Source organism: Wolffia australiana, chromosome 11 (genome assembly GCF_029677425.1).
Source record: "Wolffia australiana isolate 7733 chromosome 11, ASM2967742v1".
NCBI classification, from domain to species: domain Eukaryota; kingdom Viridiplantae; phylum Streptophyta; class Magnoliopsida; order Alismatales; family Araceae; genus Wolffia; species Wolffia australiana.
The window spans coordinates 10,849,159-10,868,871 of NC_135845.1; the positions used below are offsets into that span (position 1 = coordinate 10,849,159).

The window sequence follows — 19,713 nt, forward strand, 5'->3', positions numbered from 1 at the left end:
AACCTGTTAACTTAATTGAATAATAATAAAATCCATAAACAACTGTTAATTCTACTGGCATAGGGCCTACATATAATTTGTACTACTTGATTTTGCTTACATATGTTTCCTAGTAAAAAATATGTTAAGGAGATATATTTCAATGTACGTGTCAGATATAAAAAAAAATGATATCCAATTTTGTTATCCAACCCCTGAGATGAAGACAGATGTCAATATCAGGACGAAGAACAATATTATTGTGACCACTATCCAATGTCATCATCGAGTATCCAGATATCGGTAAAAACAGATATTGGATATCTTATTTCCGGTACCCAGTTCAGAATCTGTTTGGGTATCAGCCCAGAAGGGGCGACCAATACTCCCCACTATGTAGGCCCCAAAATCTCATAAACTCCTCACTCCCAATCCCAAAGATTTTTTTCACTCTCAGCCCTGCTAGTTGGCATTGACATTGACATTGTCAAATCAATCTGACTGAACCGAGACGCGATCGAGAACTGCCCAGACCGGATAGGGACCGAACCAAACTTCACATAAGGTGTAGGTCTTTGCTAAACACTGGAACCGAGACCTGCCTAGACACAGGACCAAGGTCGTACTAAACTTTAGGTATATTGCAGGGACACGGACGGGATGATTTTTTCGTCCTGGAGAGGTTGGACGAACATCGGGACGGAAATTCGTCCCGAGACCTCCGGAAGGGATGGTTTTCGTCTGGACAGGACGAAAAAATCGCCCCGTCCGTAGGTCTCAGACAAAAAAACCGTCCCATCGGCGTCCCTGCACTGATTCCAGATTTCGGAAGGGACAATCTTTATCCCGTCCATCGTCCACGTCCCTGACGATCCAGAACTGTAGGTGTAGGCCCTTGCTAAACACTGGGACTGAGACCTGCCCAGACACGGGACCAAGGTCGTACTAAACTTTAAGTAAGTTGTAGGTACAGCGCAGGGGTGCGGACGGGACCGTTTTTTCGTCCTAGGACGAAAAGTCGAACCCTCCACGAGGTTGGATGGAAACCCGTCCCGAGACCTCCGGACGGGGCGAAAGAATCGCCCCGTCCGTAGGTCTCGGACGAAAAGACCATCCCATCCGCGTCCCTGCACTGATTCCGGATGTTGGATGGGACGATCTTCGTCCCGTCGCGTCCATCGTCCACGTCCCGGACGATCCGGAACTATATGTGTAGGTCTTTGCTAAACACTGGGACCGAGACCTGCCCAAACACGGGATGAGGTAGGACTAAACTTTAGGTAAGGTGTAAGTCTTTGCTAAAAATTGAGATCATGACAATTTTTAACTGATTTTGGGAATGATTTTGATGAGAATGACAATTTTTTATCTTTAAAGTTGGGGAGCAAATCTAATTTAGTTATTGCACTGCAGGGCGACGAACATGGCCGCGATTGCTCGATTATCGCCTGCGACTCTCCCTTATCCTCGGATTTCCATCTCCTCGAGATTCCGCGTGCTGCGACGGCATCAGTCGGCGTCCGTCTCGTGCGCAGCTTCGTCCAAAACGGCGGGTTGCGGCTCGAATCTAGGTTTTTTTTTATTGATTTCCGGGGAATAACATGTTTCGAAGCTTTTTTATATCTGGGTTGTGCGCCATCTTGATTGAAATTGTTTTACTTTTCAGGGCTCGATGTTACATCTACTGGGTCGAAGGTTTTTATCAAGGGGATGGACTTCCCCGAGCTCGAAGTAAGCGTATAAGAACTTCCCGCAATCTGATTATCCATGTCGTTTCGTGATCTACAAAGTCTTTAGGAAAATGCGTTGGGAACTGGGTTCTCGTTGATAAATTTAACGTGGTGGTTGGTTCTTCTGATTCTTCCTGATTTTTATTTGTTTTTCCTTCACAGACGTGGGCTCAGTCCCATGGTTTTAGGCCTGGGCAGGCAATGATGCTTTGGAAACTTCTATATGGAAACAATGTCTGGGCTGATTCGATCGATGAATTGAACGGTTCGTAATCTCTCTCTCGAATGCCTAAGTTTCCATATTTTTTCTGTGAAATACAGTTTTCTGAAGCTCAATTACAGTTCTCTAGATTTTCGTAGATACAGTTTTATGAATCCTGAATTCTGTCACCGAACAAAATCAAAGCAGTGTGATCTCTGTTATTTTGTCTGATCTTTTGTAAATTATGTATTCTTATTTGATTTACAGTATACTCTGATTCGATTTAGAAGTTTTGTATTTATTTTTTAATTTTTTTATTATTTAACCATACTGCAGGTCTAAATAAGGACTTTAAAAGAATGATCAGTGACAATGTGATTTTTAGTTCCATATCCCTGAAAAGTATTTTCACCGCATCAGACGGAACTAGAAAGGTCCTTCTCAGTCATCCTATACATCACTCTCTAAAAGTGGCATTTTGAAGATTATTCATATTTTTAGTTGAAATTTTGACAGATGTAAACTTTAGAGATGTACAGATATTATTCTCATTGGAAGACGGATCAGTGATAGAGACGGTGGTGATTCCCTGCCCTAGGGGGAGGACAACTCTCTGCGTTTCAAGTCAAGTTGGGTGTGCTATGAACTGCCAGTTCTGCTACACTGGCAGGTTGAAATTCCTCCATCTTTACAAAACCCATCAGTACCCTTTATTTTTTAAGTACTCAATTCCTATATTTTTACAATCTTTGTTGAGTAAATATAAGTGACATAAATGGCTGCAGGATGGGATTGAAACGGAATTTGACCACTGCTGAGATTGTAGATCAAGCAGTTTTTGCCCGACGTTTGCTCTCGGATGAGTTTGGGTCGATCACGAACGTTGTATTCATGGTGAGCTCGTTAAATTCTTGTCCTCAGGGAAAAATATGGTTTTTCATCTGTTGAAATTAAGATAAAAATACATTTTTTTAATTTCAATCTAACTTTTTCTTTCAAAATAAAAAAAATTTAAACTGACTTATGTTGATTCTTTTTTTTATTATACTTTTTTGATTTCTTGGATCGATCATGCCCTGATTAATAGAAAGTGAGCGTGTACTTTAAAATAAGTATTTCTTTGTCCATCTCTGCGCAATTCAGTTCTTAGGTTACTGTCCCCTTTCTGTGCTTACCCAAAATTCGACTTAATAATTTCTGTATTATGTATTTTTTTCCATCTTTCTATTTACCAGGGCATGGGCGAGCCACTCCAAAACGTTGACAATGTGATCAAAGCCACCTCCATAATGACTGATGAGCAGGGTCTCCAATTCAGCCCTAGGAAGGTCACGGTCTCCACTAGTGGACTCGTCCCCCAGCTGAAACGATTCCTGCTTGAGTCAACTTGTTCAATTGCAGTCAGCCTCAACGCCACCACCGATGAGGTCATCTCTCTCTCTCTCTCTCCCCGCACATGTGTTCTCACGCATTTTTTTTTTATCCTGCTTATCTTTATTCTCTCTTTCTCAATCATCATCTATTTAAATTTATGGTCCCTCTTGTCTCTGGTCTACGGTGCCTATCTTTGCACTATCTTTTTATCCCTCTGTCTCAAACAGACTATATATCTTTTTTGTATTTCCTTCATTTATCACATGCATATGGTCCAACCTGCATACCCTCTCTTTCTTTTTATCCCTGACACACAGAAACCCTCTATAAACATCTATTGCATTTCCTATATTTCTCCAATTTCTATAGTCCAACCAGCATATCTCTCTCCCTCTCTACATCTCTCTTTTTTTTCTCTGACTGAAACATCATAAGTATCTATTGTATTTCCCACATTTCTCATATGCCTCCAGTCTAAACTACTTATGTTTGCTCTCTCTCTCTCTCTTGTCTCTCTCTGTAGATGTACATATAATTTTCCTACCATTTACCCATCTTTCTCTTTGTAGCAGGGTCCACTGCCTTCTGATACGCATTGACTTATGTGTGCATTTCAGGTCAGGAACTGGATCATGCCTATCAACAGGAAATACAATCTGGCTCTCCTCCTTGGTACCCTTCGGGAGGAACTCCGCCACCGGCACAAGTACAAAGTTCTCTTCGAGTATGTCATGTTGCAAGGAATCAATGACAGGTTATTTCCATCACTGCCTCTCTTACTATCACTAACTAGGGTTTGGCCCCTGTCAACCCTCTACCACCAATGTCATCGACCTCATTGACGTTGGCATTGTGGGGGTACTGCTGACAGTTGACGTTGACTTGGCTAGATTCTCAAAAAACTTGTCAAAATTAAGTTACATAGATCGTAAACCTTGTCAATCTCTATGTCAACTAGCATATTTAATAATGACAATGACGAAAAATTTTAGAACTTATGTATGTTGTACACCAATATCTGTGAAGTGTTGACCATCTGCAACTGACCTTCGATCTGTAGCTTGGAAGATGCAAAGAAACTGGCAGAGCTGGTGAGAGGAATACCGTGTAAGGTCAATCTGATCAAGTTTAATCCCCATCAGGGATCAGTATTCAAGGCCAGCACTGAGGAACAGATGATCAAGTTCCGCAATGTTCTAGCAGCTGAGGGGTGTGTGGTGCTCCTCAGATTCAGCAAAGGGGATGATCAGATGGCGGCTTGCGGACAACTGGGCAGGCCCAATGAGAGCTTTGCACCACTCCTCCGTGTTCCCCCACAGTTTGTGGCGGCAGTGGAGATGGAGCAGGTGATTTCATCCCCTTCTCTTCATTTGTAAATGATTATCCTTCGCATTGTCGTCGATTGCTATTATCCTTCATTTGGTGCGCAATCTCTTCTGCAATATTTGTCAAATCCAACTGGTCATCTTAGTCTGAAAGAAAATCACATGAAATATGACGGCCTACGGCCTTGATCACTTGTTTATGATGGATGTTGAGTGAGAGAGAAAGAGCATTATTCTGGACTCCATGCAAAATTGGAAATGGAAAGGGAGGGAGGGGATGAGAGATGCATGTCACAGCCCTTACCATCATGCATGGATTCATGATTCTTTTTGTGTTTCAAATAATTGACTTGTTCTCGGATTCGAAAAAAACTTTTTTTCTATTTGTTGTTTGCGATTGGGGTACTTTCTTACTTATATCTTCCACCCAGTTGGAATATCTATAGCATTGTCTCACCCAATAGAGAAATGATCCTTCTGTTTGGTGTTATATATGATGCCAAGTACTTGTCATACTATTGGCATCATATTGTTTTAGTTATTTCTTCATTCCATTATTTGAAGTCTGAGCAAAACAACTTTATGCCTTCATTAAAGTTTTGGGCTAGGCCAAGATGTTCTTCACTAAAAGAAATTATAATGTATTCATTAAAGTTGGGGAAAATGAATATAGCTTACAAATATAAATATTAAAAGTTTACATATTTAGAAACATCTGTCAGTTCAATCATCTTCTCGTACAGTGAAAATATCAATAGAAAATATCACATGAATAATGTATTCATTAAAAAACAATGGGATTTTAACACACTCACAATGATATGAAATGAGTCTAAAATTTTGAAGTCTATCACTTTTATTTGAAGTCTAAGAATAAGGTTAGTAAGTGATGAAATCATTGTCATTAATACGAAAAATTGCCGCAAGGGATAAGTGTCATTTGATATTGTAGGAATTATGATAATTCACATGATTTCACTAAACATTTATGTTGAAAATAGAAGGGTGGTTCATATTTTAAATGACAGTTAAGAGGAGGAAATATTTTGATATATATGTTTGTATATTAAAACATATATAAACATTAAAGTGAAATTATGGTCTTTATAGGTCACAACTTTATCATATCCAAGAACATCTACTTTACATATTTGACGTCTTGAGGAAAGGTTTGCATGCAAAAAGTTAATATTAAAGTAGGGCATCGTATCAAATCAGATTTCTAAAATTTTTTGGAACCCAAACAAATATGGTAACAATTTTCATCTGAAATGACAGAACAAGGTGAGATTATCTCAATTACCCCATAGGCTCCAAGAATATGAGAAGTGGGATACATGCAATTAAAGGGGAATACAATTGTAGTCACAAGTTTCTAAATGTCCTTAATGACAAGCAATTTTGGGTTTATAATGGCTAACACTACTTGTTATTTTTTACTATGACTCTCCCACATGAGCATGAACAGATTCAATAATTAATTGAACTCTGGTAACCTGATTAAATCATGAATAAGTTATGTCCTTTAATAATCTTGATAATTTCTTATATCTGCTGGATTATCCCGTCATATTTGCAAATGATATGCTCCAAATACAACTATTTTATTCATATCTTAATCATGTGTTTCCATCAAGTTTCATCCATCATCCAGTGATATTTGACTCTCACCAATACATGTCATATAATAATGAAAAAGAATCTTCCCTCCAATTCTTAAAAAGATCATCACATATAGTAATTCGGTGGAAGAAATGATTTATCTTCAAAATGTTGCTCTGAAAAATAAAAATAAAAAGGCTCTTTATCTTAATAAAAATAATAAGACGACCTAATATCTTAATGATATGAAAAAATCCTATAAAATGGCATAAAATTTTGAATATCCGCATAATCCATTTTTAATTTTAGAATAATGTGATCAATTATGCAAGAAACACATAAAATATCACCAAATTCATCCTTTTGTATTCATTTGACATTTTATCAGTTAGCTTCCAAATTGGTTATTCTTATTTAATTCTTAATAAAATGTCATTTATCATCTGAAAATTCAGTATCTTGATATCTATATATCTTCTCCACATTTATCATCTGAATGCAGCAACAAGTCCACAAATGTGATTGTGCGGTGAAGATGGGATTTTCCATCTTTTGGTAAAACAAGAGACTTACTGAAGGACCAAGACACAGTCCAATCCCTGGCCAGGAAAGTGGAAAAATTAGAGTAATTTTTTTGAGTTCGACAGTTAACCATACCGTTACTCATTTGAGAGTCTTGAGTAGATGAAGGATTATACTTTAGTTGTAACCAATGGTGGTAAAGGTTTTATAAGAAATTTAACACACTCCTTTGTATCTTATAGAACACGAGGTTGAGACGTTAGAGATCTCAATAAAGTTTATAATTAACCATTAAAAAAATCTCAATAAAGATTATATAGATGTATTGGTAGAAATTTATGGAGACATTTCAATAAAGATATCTCAATGTTTGTACTACTATCAATTAAGGTCGACAAATATGCCCCTGAAATACAGCAGACTCTTATTTTTTCAGAATATGTTATAAAGTTAGATAAGAAAAGGTATGTTGGCAATATGCATGCATCTCCATAAAAGTGTTATGTATAACCATAAAGATCACATCAAATCCTCTCACCCGCAGTATTAATGTAAAATGCAGTCGGGGGCCTAACATAAGGTACTTGCAACTTTCTCAGATTTCTCTATCTATTCTAGTTATACTATAAAAAGAGGAGCACAAGTGTGTGTGACATGTTCTTGTTTTATCTACATGCTGCACTCAATCTTCTTTTTAGAACCAAATTGTAATTTTTTTAAATTTTTTTGGAATAAGTTCAAAAGAGAGGGTTACAGTCGGCTCCCTACCTAGTGAGCATTTATTTCAAGTGATCGAAGACTAGGCCTTATGGACATTGGAAACATCATTTATCATCCGACTTGTAGTTGTTAAGTGATAACATGCATTTCTTGTGCCTTATATTATTATATTTACGTGTTTTTATGCTTTAAATTACTGATATTTTCATGTTATTAAGCTTAAAATGATTAAATATATTTTTCGACCAAATTTCTGAATTTCCTGTATTTTTTAGGATTTTTCTAACAATATATTCTAAAATAATATAACTTTTGAGGCAGAATATGATTTTTCTAGAATTGTTTGATATTAAATTTGGAAAGATATGATTTTTTTGAGTGAAAAAACATATTTATACATATTTTTTGGGCTTTTATTTTATTTAATATGAAATTTTAAGTATTTTGGTTTTTTATGGCATAGGGTAACGTGGCGTGCCGATGCGCCGCCACGTCAGATTTTTTCTTTGTTTTTTGTCCTTTTGACATGTACATGTGGTACGGAATGTGAAAAGTCATGGAATGCAAAAAACCACAGAATACGAAAAGCCATGGAATATGAAAAGCCACAGAATACAAAAAGCCACAGAATACCAAGTGCTTTGACTTCTTAACAAGCACAAAATCGATGACATTGATGAGGAGAGAGAAGAAATTAAAGGCTAGGATTGCTTCAACTTCCAACGGCCATAACTTTTGATCTTCCCCTCCTCTTTCTATCCATACCCTCTGATCTATAAATAGATCATTGTAAAAATCATCTTGAACTTGCTTCCTACTTTTGTGGGCTGATTGAAAGATAGTGAGTTTTGAGATCCATCAAGAGTGTTCTTGGTGTCTTGGGTGTGTGGGAAGAGACATAAGAGAAGAGGGGGAGCTTACCGATACTTGCAAATCGCCGTGATCTTGGCGGAACGTAAGGATCTAAGGTAAGTGTCTTCGCCTTACGTTGTTTCTCTCCCAACACAATCATCATCATAGCTATAGTTTTTTATCAACGTTTCATTTATCACTTCACTTACTTCTGTCCCCATTCTCTCATCTCTCCATCCTTACCATCGTACCACTCCATATCCAACCACTATCCTCGTTCATACCGTCGTTCATCATCATATCCATCACAATCACTTACTCTTTTCTTTAAGTTAAATTAGCTTATAATTACATATCTTTTATCGATATCACTAGCTCACGTCCTCAAATCTTGTTGTCGTCGATCCTCTTGTCCATCATCACTAGTATAAGAAAGTAATTCCTTAATCATCATTCCTTGTGGAGACGATCCGTACTCATTACTACGTATTTTTAAGTACGGTTAAATATATTTTATTGAATAATCTCAATCACCAATGACAAATTTTAGCCCTAAAATTGAGATTATCATTAAGCATTCCGCCAACGTTCATACTGAGCTACGATCAAACTCTCCATTAGATCCATAGTTGCCTTATAGCTTCTTTGTTCATAAACAAAACTGATCTGGAAATTACTTTCATTCCAGAGCATAACTTGTATCCATGCGCTTCATATTAGCCAGACGATCCCTGAACCCAGCAATATAGACATACCCTAAATTATCAGGTCAATCCCACAAGCCTCTTACTAATTCTCTTTTGATCACTATAGGGGAGAGCAATAGAAAATATATTACATTGGGTTCAGGGATATTCAGGCTCAAACTGATGACTGCCTAAGATCAAGGTGACACTCTACTGCTAATTTATATCACTTCCCGGTCCATAGTGAGAACTATAACTGACTAATCCTAAGACAAAGGTTAGATAAACTCAACGCCACTATGTCACTATTTCTAAACAACTTAACTTGTAGCCAGGCTTTATTTTTTCCCTATTAGGTATCATTAAATAATGGGAAAAATGGGAATAAATTGTCAACTACTCGCCATGTCACATTGTTTTGTAAAATCCTTGTGATTTTTTAATCTAAATTGAGAACTATTAATAAGAAGAACATATTTCCGCAGCATGTTTTGATACTAGTAAGAGAACAAACTGAATCGGTATTGTTAAAAAATGGAGGAAGCGGAACCAAATCAAGATAATACAGGTAAACCCATTTTTATTGTGCCTAAGATCTTACCATTTCTGAAGGAATTGTAATTACATCTCCTTTAATTTCCATTCAAGATTTCTATGTAACTCCACTCGCTAATTAGAAACCTAAAACAAAAATGAAATGGAATAAATCTTTTTCTTCTAAACATATACAAGATTTGGCGCTCCATAAAGGATAATGGTAACCCAACCATTAAATTAACTACTTCATTTATGAATTTACTAGTAATACAAATATGACTTATCTAGACATAATCTTTAAGTTGTTATCTTCTTGCATATCTGTGGGAAGACTGATTAGTTCAGATCGATATGAGAGTCAAAATCCATTGTGTTTATATAATCCATGTTGTATATTTTAAAAAGGTTGAGCTCATTAATTTTCCTCATGGTACAATGCTCTATAGAGACCCTTTTATCTTCACCCAAAGGGAAAAAATATAGGACTGGTACCAACTGTTCATCGTGGAATAAAGGACTCGCCGAGCAGAGGTTACTAACTAATACTAATGTAAGAGAAAAGAATTGTATTTTCTGTATATTTTTCTTGGTTTCATTGCTACCATCTCACGGGCCTTACATAATGGATTGGATCATACAGATATTCCTGAAACACAAAATATCTCCTTGAAAAGGTCATAGATGACTCATCGAAGTACGAAAGCCAGTATCTGTCAGAAAGGGAATTCTTATTTGAAGAGTGCATGGCCACACGAATTTGCTCACACCAATACATTCATTATTTTGGATCCAATTTTGGATTTTCGATGGAAGGTATTGAGAAATAATAGGAATGTAATCATACTGATTCATACATAACACAATAAAATGATTCTATTTATTCAAAAGCTGTACCTATAAAATTGGGACAGAAGAAGAATAAAAAATCGAACATTTCAATTTTTGCTTGATGAGAGGGTGAGATTCTACAATAACATAACTATGAGACTTAAAGAATGACGGAGGAAAAAAAAAGAGAGAAAGATATAAAATGAAATGAAATAAATAATAAAACAAAAAAATAAAATAAATTGCAATCACAAGTTAATAATTAGTACAATAAATATAATAATTAAATAAATAAGAATAAGTAGAATAACTCAGATTCTGAAGGAAAGGATTGAAGTTTGAAAGGATCTTTCTTAATCTCAAAAATTGGGGTGAGGGACAAAGGGATTGATCAAGAAAGATATATTATTCTTATTCTAATATTGTCATCTGATCTGCATAACTGCGGCAAATAATCTTCTCCTTCAATCATAATCAAAGTTGGAAAGTGTTCAATCCAAAAATGAAAATGTTAGTAAACTGGTGTTAGTTATTCTTTGAGATGGAGAGGAAGAACGGAGTAGATTCTCAAATGAGGAAAAACATCCAATAACTTTGAATGAGGAGGCGTATGATGTGAAAATTTCATGTACGGGTATGTACAGTGACAATAAGGGTGACTTATCTGTCAACTTTTCCATTATCAAGCCAAACAAACCAAACTCTACCTTACGTAAAGTTGACAGTATGATTATATCTGGATTTGAAATCACTTCTTAGATACCTGGTTTTGGCACTTATTTACAAGAACATTATGCAGTATTAGTAAAAGGAGGAAGGGTTATGGATTTACCCATGTGTAAGATATCACATTTTTTTAGGAACCCTAGATGATTTCGGATTAAATAATCTTCAAGAAGGGCAGTCTAGTGCACTATAGATTCTTATCCAAGACTTGTATCATTTGATGATGCTATGCAAATAGGTAAAAATATGTGAAGTGTATAGCTAACTAAATAACAAAAGCTTCTTATGGGGACTAAAGTAGCCCACCATGAGACAAAGGATCTTCTTTATAAATGATGAGAAGGATAATACTTATACATTAGATTTGTTGAGTGCTCCGGGGTTCCATGATTCCTAACTCTATGCTGTTGCGGAAATCCGCAAAGGGCTTACCACCTTCTTGATTGATTATTTTGAGTCTTTTGTGTTTTGTAATGAATATCGCATACCAATATATCTGGTAGTGGAGAATCATTCAGACTTGGTAAAAGTTGACGTGGTACCTGCAGTAGGACAACAGATTTTCCACGATGCCCACATACCTATTTATGATCTCTCCATTGCTAACGTTTGTTGATCAGGTCAAATGGATTGGCCAAGTTCTTCTTCCACTAATGATACCTTGATGCTGAAGCCTTCAGAGTATCTTTTTGATAGGCTCCTCTATCTGTAAGGATCTGCTGAAAGATCCCATCTAGTTTATTTAGAACCTCCTTCTCTGGCCACCTTCCGAACCACGAGGGTACACAATGAAAACTTCCATACACTCTGAAGTATCATGTTCACTTTTCAGATTGCTAGTTGAATGTTCAATGGTATATTGCTCTGACCTCAGTTATGAAACAACTACATACCCCTTGATACTTGCTAGATATGCTTGATGATCCCACAACATGCACTAACATGGAGACTTCCGACTCCATTTATTCCAAGAATCTCCATCAATTCAACTACTTCCAATAAACTCTCTGTTATGCTCATCCCCTTTGTCAGTTGTTTAATTGGGATATTATGACCGATGTATCTAAACTTGGAATCTGTGACAGAGCATAGGCGGCAAGATGTTGTATAGATATGAGGCTTAAACTATAGACGCTTCTCCAGCTCTCACACGAATTGTATGAAAGTCATCTTTGGGCAGATGTCCAAAATTACTTTACCGGGAAATAATAAGATACTATGTAGTGTTATGGTTATTGATCATGTGAAGCCTACCCAAAGGTTCAGGCTACACTGTAGGAAGTGGGTGATATGTTTTGTATTTCTATGAAAATCTCTACGGCACCCACGATTTCCAATTGTGAGTTGTTAAAAAATTATTATTCAGTAATTGGTTATTAAATGGGGCCAACTTATGGACACACGCCTCTCTGACCTGATAACTAGTATCACCTCCCTATCTAGCTCTTCTGGCAGATCCCTTCATTTGAGAAAAATTAAAAGGTATATCGTGGCCAAATTTTTGAAAGAACATGAAAATGGATCAGTTTTCTTTGGGGACTATGGGCTTCTTCACAAGCTTATCTCTGCCCTATTTCCTGTCCATCTATGCTGGCCGTAGTGGGGCTCTCCATCGCTCCTCAATTTCCCTCAGTATTAACTTGAGCTGTATGCGGCAAAAATGCATCCCACATACAGTTTGAAGGCCAACCCTCTCCCCAGCAATAATGGCATGGCATAGTTCAATTAAGATGAATGAGATACCATTCACTCAATGACTCCCCCTGGGTTTTGAAATCCATATGGAAGAGTGTTGCTGTTTGAAAAGTATTGATCATTTACATGGACCCACTTTTATACAAATTCATTTACTGTTCTATATGCCCCAATTAGAACGGGAAGTTCCAGAACTGATGGTACCATGATGAAGCTGCCTTTTATTTTTTGCATCTAGTTATGATTTCTGGTGGCTTTAAAAGGAGGTTCATATAGTTTGTTACGTCAGCTCCTAGAGGATAAGTTTCATCGGAGGCAATAAAGTTCAGTGGAGTTAATATATGCTCAAAAGGAGTCAAAGTAGTGGCTGCGATGCAAAATCCATCATTGGCTTAATAGTTGTACAATTTTGGGCTTTATTCTAGCGGATTCCTTGGCTAGTGGCATCACTAATATTTTTTATGTGTATTCAAGCACATATCCTTGATTGAGGGTATCTAGATATTAAATGTTATGAATTAAAATAACTTCACACATGTCCTAGGAATGTTTTAGCATCTAATCCTTTCATGAGGGATTCTGAAAGAATTCATATGTTACCATAAACTCGCACCTTGCTTCACAACACTATTTATGTAATGCTTGGGTTGAAGCCTTAGTTTGACTTTCCTGTGGGTATCAATGAGATATTGGATTTATCATAACAATGTATTTTTAATTGACTCCACAACGTCATCCAGCAGATAAATCACCAAAAAATTTATGTCTTACTTTATTAACATTTTGTTTTTTGTTCCTAAAGCCACAATGTAGTTTCTTTGTGCTGCTCATATTATAAATTTTCATGTTCATAAAGTTGGATCTGAAGTCACACTACTCATGAAGTTGTACTTCTAAAAATGTGCCTCTGAGAGGTTCTGCAAGAACTTCATAATATCACCTCATGTTTTGTGAAGTAAACTCAAGACCCATGCAACCCATCCCTAGTTCAATTCTTGCTCAATCCATAAAAGGCACAAGTTTATGAGGGGGAGTGATTTATAAGCTAAAGGGACTTTAGGTGTGAGCTTAGAAGCAAAAGTGAGTTTACAAGCACTTAGTTTTTGAAGATGTATTTTGGTTTTTATTTGACCAGTCGTCTAATCGACTAAAACAAAATTTTCATAAAAAAAGTTGATCAATCAGTTTATTTCTTCTCCTGCAGTCTGTATCTGAAAGGCAGAGAACCTTCCCTTTTCTAGAACTATTTTTGTGATCAAATAAAAATAGATATATCAATTGTATCAGGTCATTTAATAGAATGAGATAAGTCATTTTTTATGGTATAGGTATTTGTGATCCAAAGAAGATGCCATAGGTACTTGCGATCGATCGGCGCCCAGTTTAACAAAAGACTTTCTACCTGCATCCATGGTAACTACATAATCTGGTTTCTGGTTCAACCCAAAATTTATCTTCTTGCTAGTGAACAGATTTTTTTACTTGAACAATTGGTCAGAAAACAGTAGGTCATCCGATGAGTATCATTAAATTAACATTTGCTCTTTTGTCTCACCTTTAAATAAAGTATATTTCTCCAAAAAGAGGAATTACCTTTTTTACCAATGGAAGACCCTATAAAATGAAAAGTGTTTCACAAAAAAATCAGTTTCTTTTCTGAATCAATAATATAAATTTCATTTTCTTCCACATATTCCCCTATTAACTATAGTGATATGTGATCTTAAAGTGTTTTTGGATGTTCCAAAAGTTTGATGACTTTTATGAAAAGTTTCAAGGATAGGGATTTTTATAAAATTTTCTAAGGGATAGAGACTTTCGTGAAACTTTATTGAAGTGTTTAAATAATGGGGGGAACACGCTTTTAACACCTATGGATTCATTCTTGACTCCATCCCTTTCTTCTCTTCCTGTTTTTTAGTGTTGCTTCCAAAAAATACAAGATGATGAAGAAATCAGAATTTTGGTGGTAATATTTCAAGCAAGGAAGAGGATATCCAGTGCTATAAAGATAGCAAGGATTCGTTCTGTAGGTTGAGCACTTAAATGGTTTGCATATTCCCATTGTAAAAAATAAGAAATCATAGATTTGATCTGTAAAGGTGATGTGATCTATGTTGTCACTTTTAGTAGATGTGATCGATCCAGTATTCTGCTATGGAATCAAGTTCAAATTGACACCACCTAAGCCATAAACCTCCTAACTAATTTCATGCGCTAAGAAAAAATTGTGTAATGCGTGATCAATGGTTGAAGTAGATTACTGATAGTTAAATAGTTAAAAAAAACATACCACTGATTGTTAAAAAAACATACCATTTCGTTAGAAATTTGATCTCTTTATATGGTCTTTTAATCAAATAATCATAAATTCATGTTATTTAAGCTTAAATAATATATTATGTTTTAAGAATGATATAGTGAATTTTTTTTTTCTAGTGTTTTGCAGAATTCTTCACACAAAATTCATAAAAATATTATTATAGATCAGAACATATGTATTCATTGAATTATTTAAACAATTTTATGTTTAAATGAATAAAATTTGAATTGACTCCACCAAATGGAGTGACCGTTCATCGTTCAAATTGAGACCAATGATTGGTGTCAGCCTATAATTAAACATGGCCAATTATCACGACATGTTATACATTTTCATTATTAATTTTTTACCTAAGAGATTGCATGTCAAATTAAAAAAAGAATGCATTTTTACAATAGATGCCTTCTAAATCAATGACATATGGAAAATGGAGAAAATTTGAGGTGTGCTTAGTGATGGAGAGATATGTGGTCGGCATGCCAATCACACAGATCTCCTTCCATGTTTATTTATAGAACATATTCATTATAGTGCTTTTGTGATGCTTTAAAATGAAATCCATGAATACATGATCAGAATTGGTGAATTATGATATGATCGTAATACGACGATCACTAGTCTTTAAGCATTTGTTTTAAATATTCTTATTCTAAGGATACTCGAGAAGGACATAAAAGTATCTTGATAGAATAACACTATCTAGCCTCAAAGTATCTTGATAGAATAACACAAGTCTCTCATCATGGGATTCTAAACAATCTTAGTTCAGGTGCTTCAATGAGTTCACAAAGATGATTGAGTGGTCAAGATGGGATCGTCTACCCTCGGTATAAGATGAGACAGCTCAAAGAAGATGATGTGATGAAGTCCTTGGCCAAGGCTGTGAAATATCAAAAAATAGTTCTCTAATGATTTCTGAATGCATCAGTACTAACTCGAATGATAGATTAGGGTTTGACCATTTACCATACTAGATAACATCAAATTAGATAAATAAAATTATGCTTTTATACTTATTTTTACCACATTTTTTTACATTTGCACCAGCATTATTCCTCATTTAAGGATAAAACGAGAAATCACGATATATTCTTATTAGCATTATTTTTATATATTGGTTTTTGAGACTAACCCCACTTGACTCCATAAAGTCAAGTGGATTTCTCACATCTTCTTAGAGTTTTATTTGAAAAACAGGACATAGGCAAATACATTGGTGAATTTGAGATAAAAATGGGAGGAAAGTAGAAACCTAAGCCATCTAATACATAATAAGAAGAGGCCCAATGCAAAAGAAGTCTACTCTAGGAGGCCATTCAAACCTCCTTAAGGACCATTCAAACTTCTTTGAAGACACCATTCAAGCTTACTCTAGAATTGCGGAACGAACCCAAAATTTGAATTGAAAGGCCCAAAAATTTGAATGCAATCGGGGAAGAAGGGAACGTGGATCTAGGCGAGAAATGAAGTAATCCTAACCCCCAAACCCTTGGAGTTAAATCCAATTGATGGGAGAGTTAGGGCGCTTCTATTTAATCTCTTCTTGCCTCTGTTTGTATATCATCTTGGATTTATGCTCCCAACATGTTGTTGGAGGCCTAGTATATCAGATTTCTTTGATCTATTCTTTTTATACAAGATTGTGGGAGAGAGAGTTCGAGGGTGATCAAGATTGTTAGAGAAACAACACCACTTGGCCCTCGGGGGAAGTGACAACCAGGTTTGTGTGATCTCATGAATGTTTTATTTGAATTTTCTAGGTAAATATTTCAGAGGATAGCCTAGACTTCAAGCTTTCCGATGCATCAAACAGAACTAAAAGTTTCATCTTGATAAGCCCGAAATGAGGGGTGAATTATCTAATTTCAGTCCCTTATCGTTGTCAATTTTATATTATGCAATAAATTTTGTAAAAAACCCAAAACTTAATATGCATGATGATGAGTATAGGGGCCGTCCAAGGGAGGCTAGTAGGGTAATTCAGTTATTGATCCAATTGAATGATATGGCCCTAATTAGGGTTAATTTATTCTTCAATGAATATTAAATTACCCTAATTTTATGAAGAATTTAGAAAGGAGGGTAGAGAAGATGGGAAGAATAGAAGAATCAAGGATTCTCTAAATTGACTTCTTTGATCCAATGAAAAGGATCAAAGGAGTCAAATAGAGGGGCTAACAAGAAAATTTAGTGTTAATTTATTTTTGGGAGATCTGGGTATCCAAACTAACTCACTACTTTCTCAAAAACAGAATATATTCTTGCCTAAAAATTAAACTCTTCTTTTTGTTAACTTTTTTGTTCTTAATGTAGAACTGGAACTGTTAGCTCTATTTAATTATCACTCGTATTAGTAATAGTAAGGGCTTGTACATGCCGCTCAAGCCAACCGATTTGGAATTTCAAACTAAGACCGCGAAGAACAATCAAGAATTTCACTAAAAAGTATCCCCAAATACACTAGAATTCAAATACAATGAAGTAAAAATACCAAATACAGTTGATCCGGGATGGTTCTTCTCTCTGTCTTGAAGTTGTGAAAGAGCTCCCTCTAGAATGACCCCTCATCTTGAATTTCTATTCCTATATTTAGGTTATATAATAAAATTTACTATTTTACCCCCAATACTTAATTAATGTTTATCCATCGATATATGATTGATCTGATTGATCCAACCATATAAATAGAAAGATGAGGTCAAGATGAGAAAGCCCATAAAATTTGGGCTCAATCTGACTTCAGGATAAAGAGTAATTAATAAACAAATATTTATTTACTTAAATTTTATTTACTAAATTGTCGTGTCAATTTATGATTGGCCTGCGCCATTGGTACGCAGTTGGGTGATAGATCCAATTTTAGGGGTTTTATATCATTGCTTTGATTCAGACTTAACAAACAATATTTATGAAATTTTTTCACTTAAATACTCTTAATTAATATTAGGAAGTAAGGGGTAGATCAACAGAGAGGCATAAATTTAATTTCAGAATTTTTCTCAAGCTTGGAATGAAGGAAATGAGAAATATAATTTCTGAGATGTTTATGAACTTTTAGTCAATTTACATAATTTCTTAAGATCTAAATTGACGCAGAAATAAAAAGAAAAACACTAAAAATATTTTAGACTAATTTTATTAATTTTAATTAATAATAGAAATAGAACTTAATTGACAACGAAAACTAATATAAATATTAAAAACAAGAGTTAAATATATTTTTAGAATTTTTGCAGATGTTAAAATCATTAAAAATTGATTATATTAATTTTAGGGATATTTTCAAAATTTTAAATGCAGAGAATAATTTTCCTATTTTTTATATTTTTTATGATTTTAAAATACAGAAAATAAGGAAAATATCTTTTTGGGCGATCGCCGGCAGTGGCGGCAGTGGTGGTGGGGGGGCGGTGTGGCGGCGGAGTGGCGGCGGGCCTTCGGGTCAGTTCAGTTGGGGTCGGCACGCCCGGTGTGGCCCGTGAAGGGTGTCCTATTGGGTCAGCCCAATTAAGGCACCCTATTGGGTCAGCCCAATTGGGTTAAGCCAAATTGGGTCAGCCCAATTAAGGCAGGACTTGTCAGATTAGTGGCTAAGTCCTCTAGAATGATATTTTTTTGCCTAAAATGATAGAATTCAAATGCGATTTTTTTTAGATTTGAAATAAAGAATGGATGATGTTTTATATAGATATAAGAATGGATTTTAGAGACAGAAAGAAACGGGTTTAGAGAGAGAAAATGACTGAAATGAAGAGACAGAGACAAAAAATCAAGAGAGGGTGTAGAAGAAGTTTGAGATGGAATTTGAAGGAGCAAATGAAGGAGATTTTTTATGAAATTTTGAGGGAATTTACTGGAGATATGGATGAAGATCTAGAGAGATAATGAAATGATTTTAGAGAGATAAAGTAGGGAAACAAGTGTTTAGAGTGAGAAAATGATGGATTTTAAGGGTAAATGGATGGATGATGATGTGAAAATGGAAATCTAGGTTCTTAAAACCTCAATTCAAGTCTGGTGAGCCCTCAATGCTTCCTCTCAAGTATGGATCCTTATAATTTTCCAGGATCAGGCATTTTTCAATGTAAACAAGAGACGAGATCGAATGAAAACTTCAACAAACTTACATTAAGCAGATTGAACAACTTGGATTATGAAATATGCCTTCTCTTGCTGGCCAGCCACTTGCTAGATCACGTCCAGAACGAGAGGAAATGAGGAAGAAAATTCTATTTGTAGATTGGAGGAATTACTAAAAATACCCCTTCGGGTATTTTCTATTTTCTTGTCTTGCCATTTTTGCCTCTTTTTCTCCATGGGTTGAGAGTTTCCCCTTGTAATCTTCAACTTCTTTCTTTGGAAGGCTTTTTGAGAGCCTAATGGGTAGGTCAGGTAGTGTCCCATCTTCCTGTGATTTCTCATTTGAAGGCCAAAAACACCATTTTTCATCTTTCAAGCCAACTTTTGAGAATCACTAAACGCTCGAAATTCTCCAACTCTTGAAGAATTGTATCTTCTCATTCCTGTGAATTTGTGCACATGTGAAAATATAGAATATTCATCAGTACTAAAACTTCTTGACTTCAAAGAAGTCAAGGTGTTTAGTAAAAAA

The 19,713-nt window shown here is 35.6% G+C and overlaps 1 protein-coding gene across 1 annotated transcript; it reads left to right on the top strand.

Moving 5' to 3' along the window:
• Nucleotides 1-1,361: 1,361 nt before the first annotated feature.
• On the top strand, nt 1,362-4,810 carry LOC144709677 (Radical SAM superfamily protein). The gene is made up of 9 exons (XM_078583290.1): nt 1,362-1,550; nt 1,646-1,710; nt 1,872-1,974; nt 2,248-2,345; nt 2,451-2,581; nt 2,697-2,805; nt 3,147-3,338; nt 3,903-4,039; nt 4,346-4,810. Exons 1-9 carry the CDS (start codon nt 1,403-1,405, stop codon nt 4,659-4,661), a joined length of 1,299 nt encoding a protein of 432 aa, XP_078439416.1. The 5' UTR covers nt 1,362-1,402; the 3' UTR covers nt 4,662-4,810.
• Nucleotides 4,811-19,713: the final 14,903 nt, after the last annotated feature.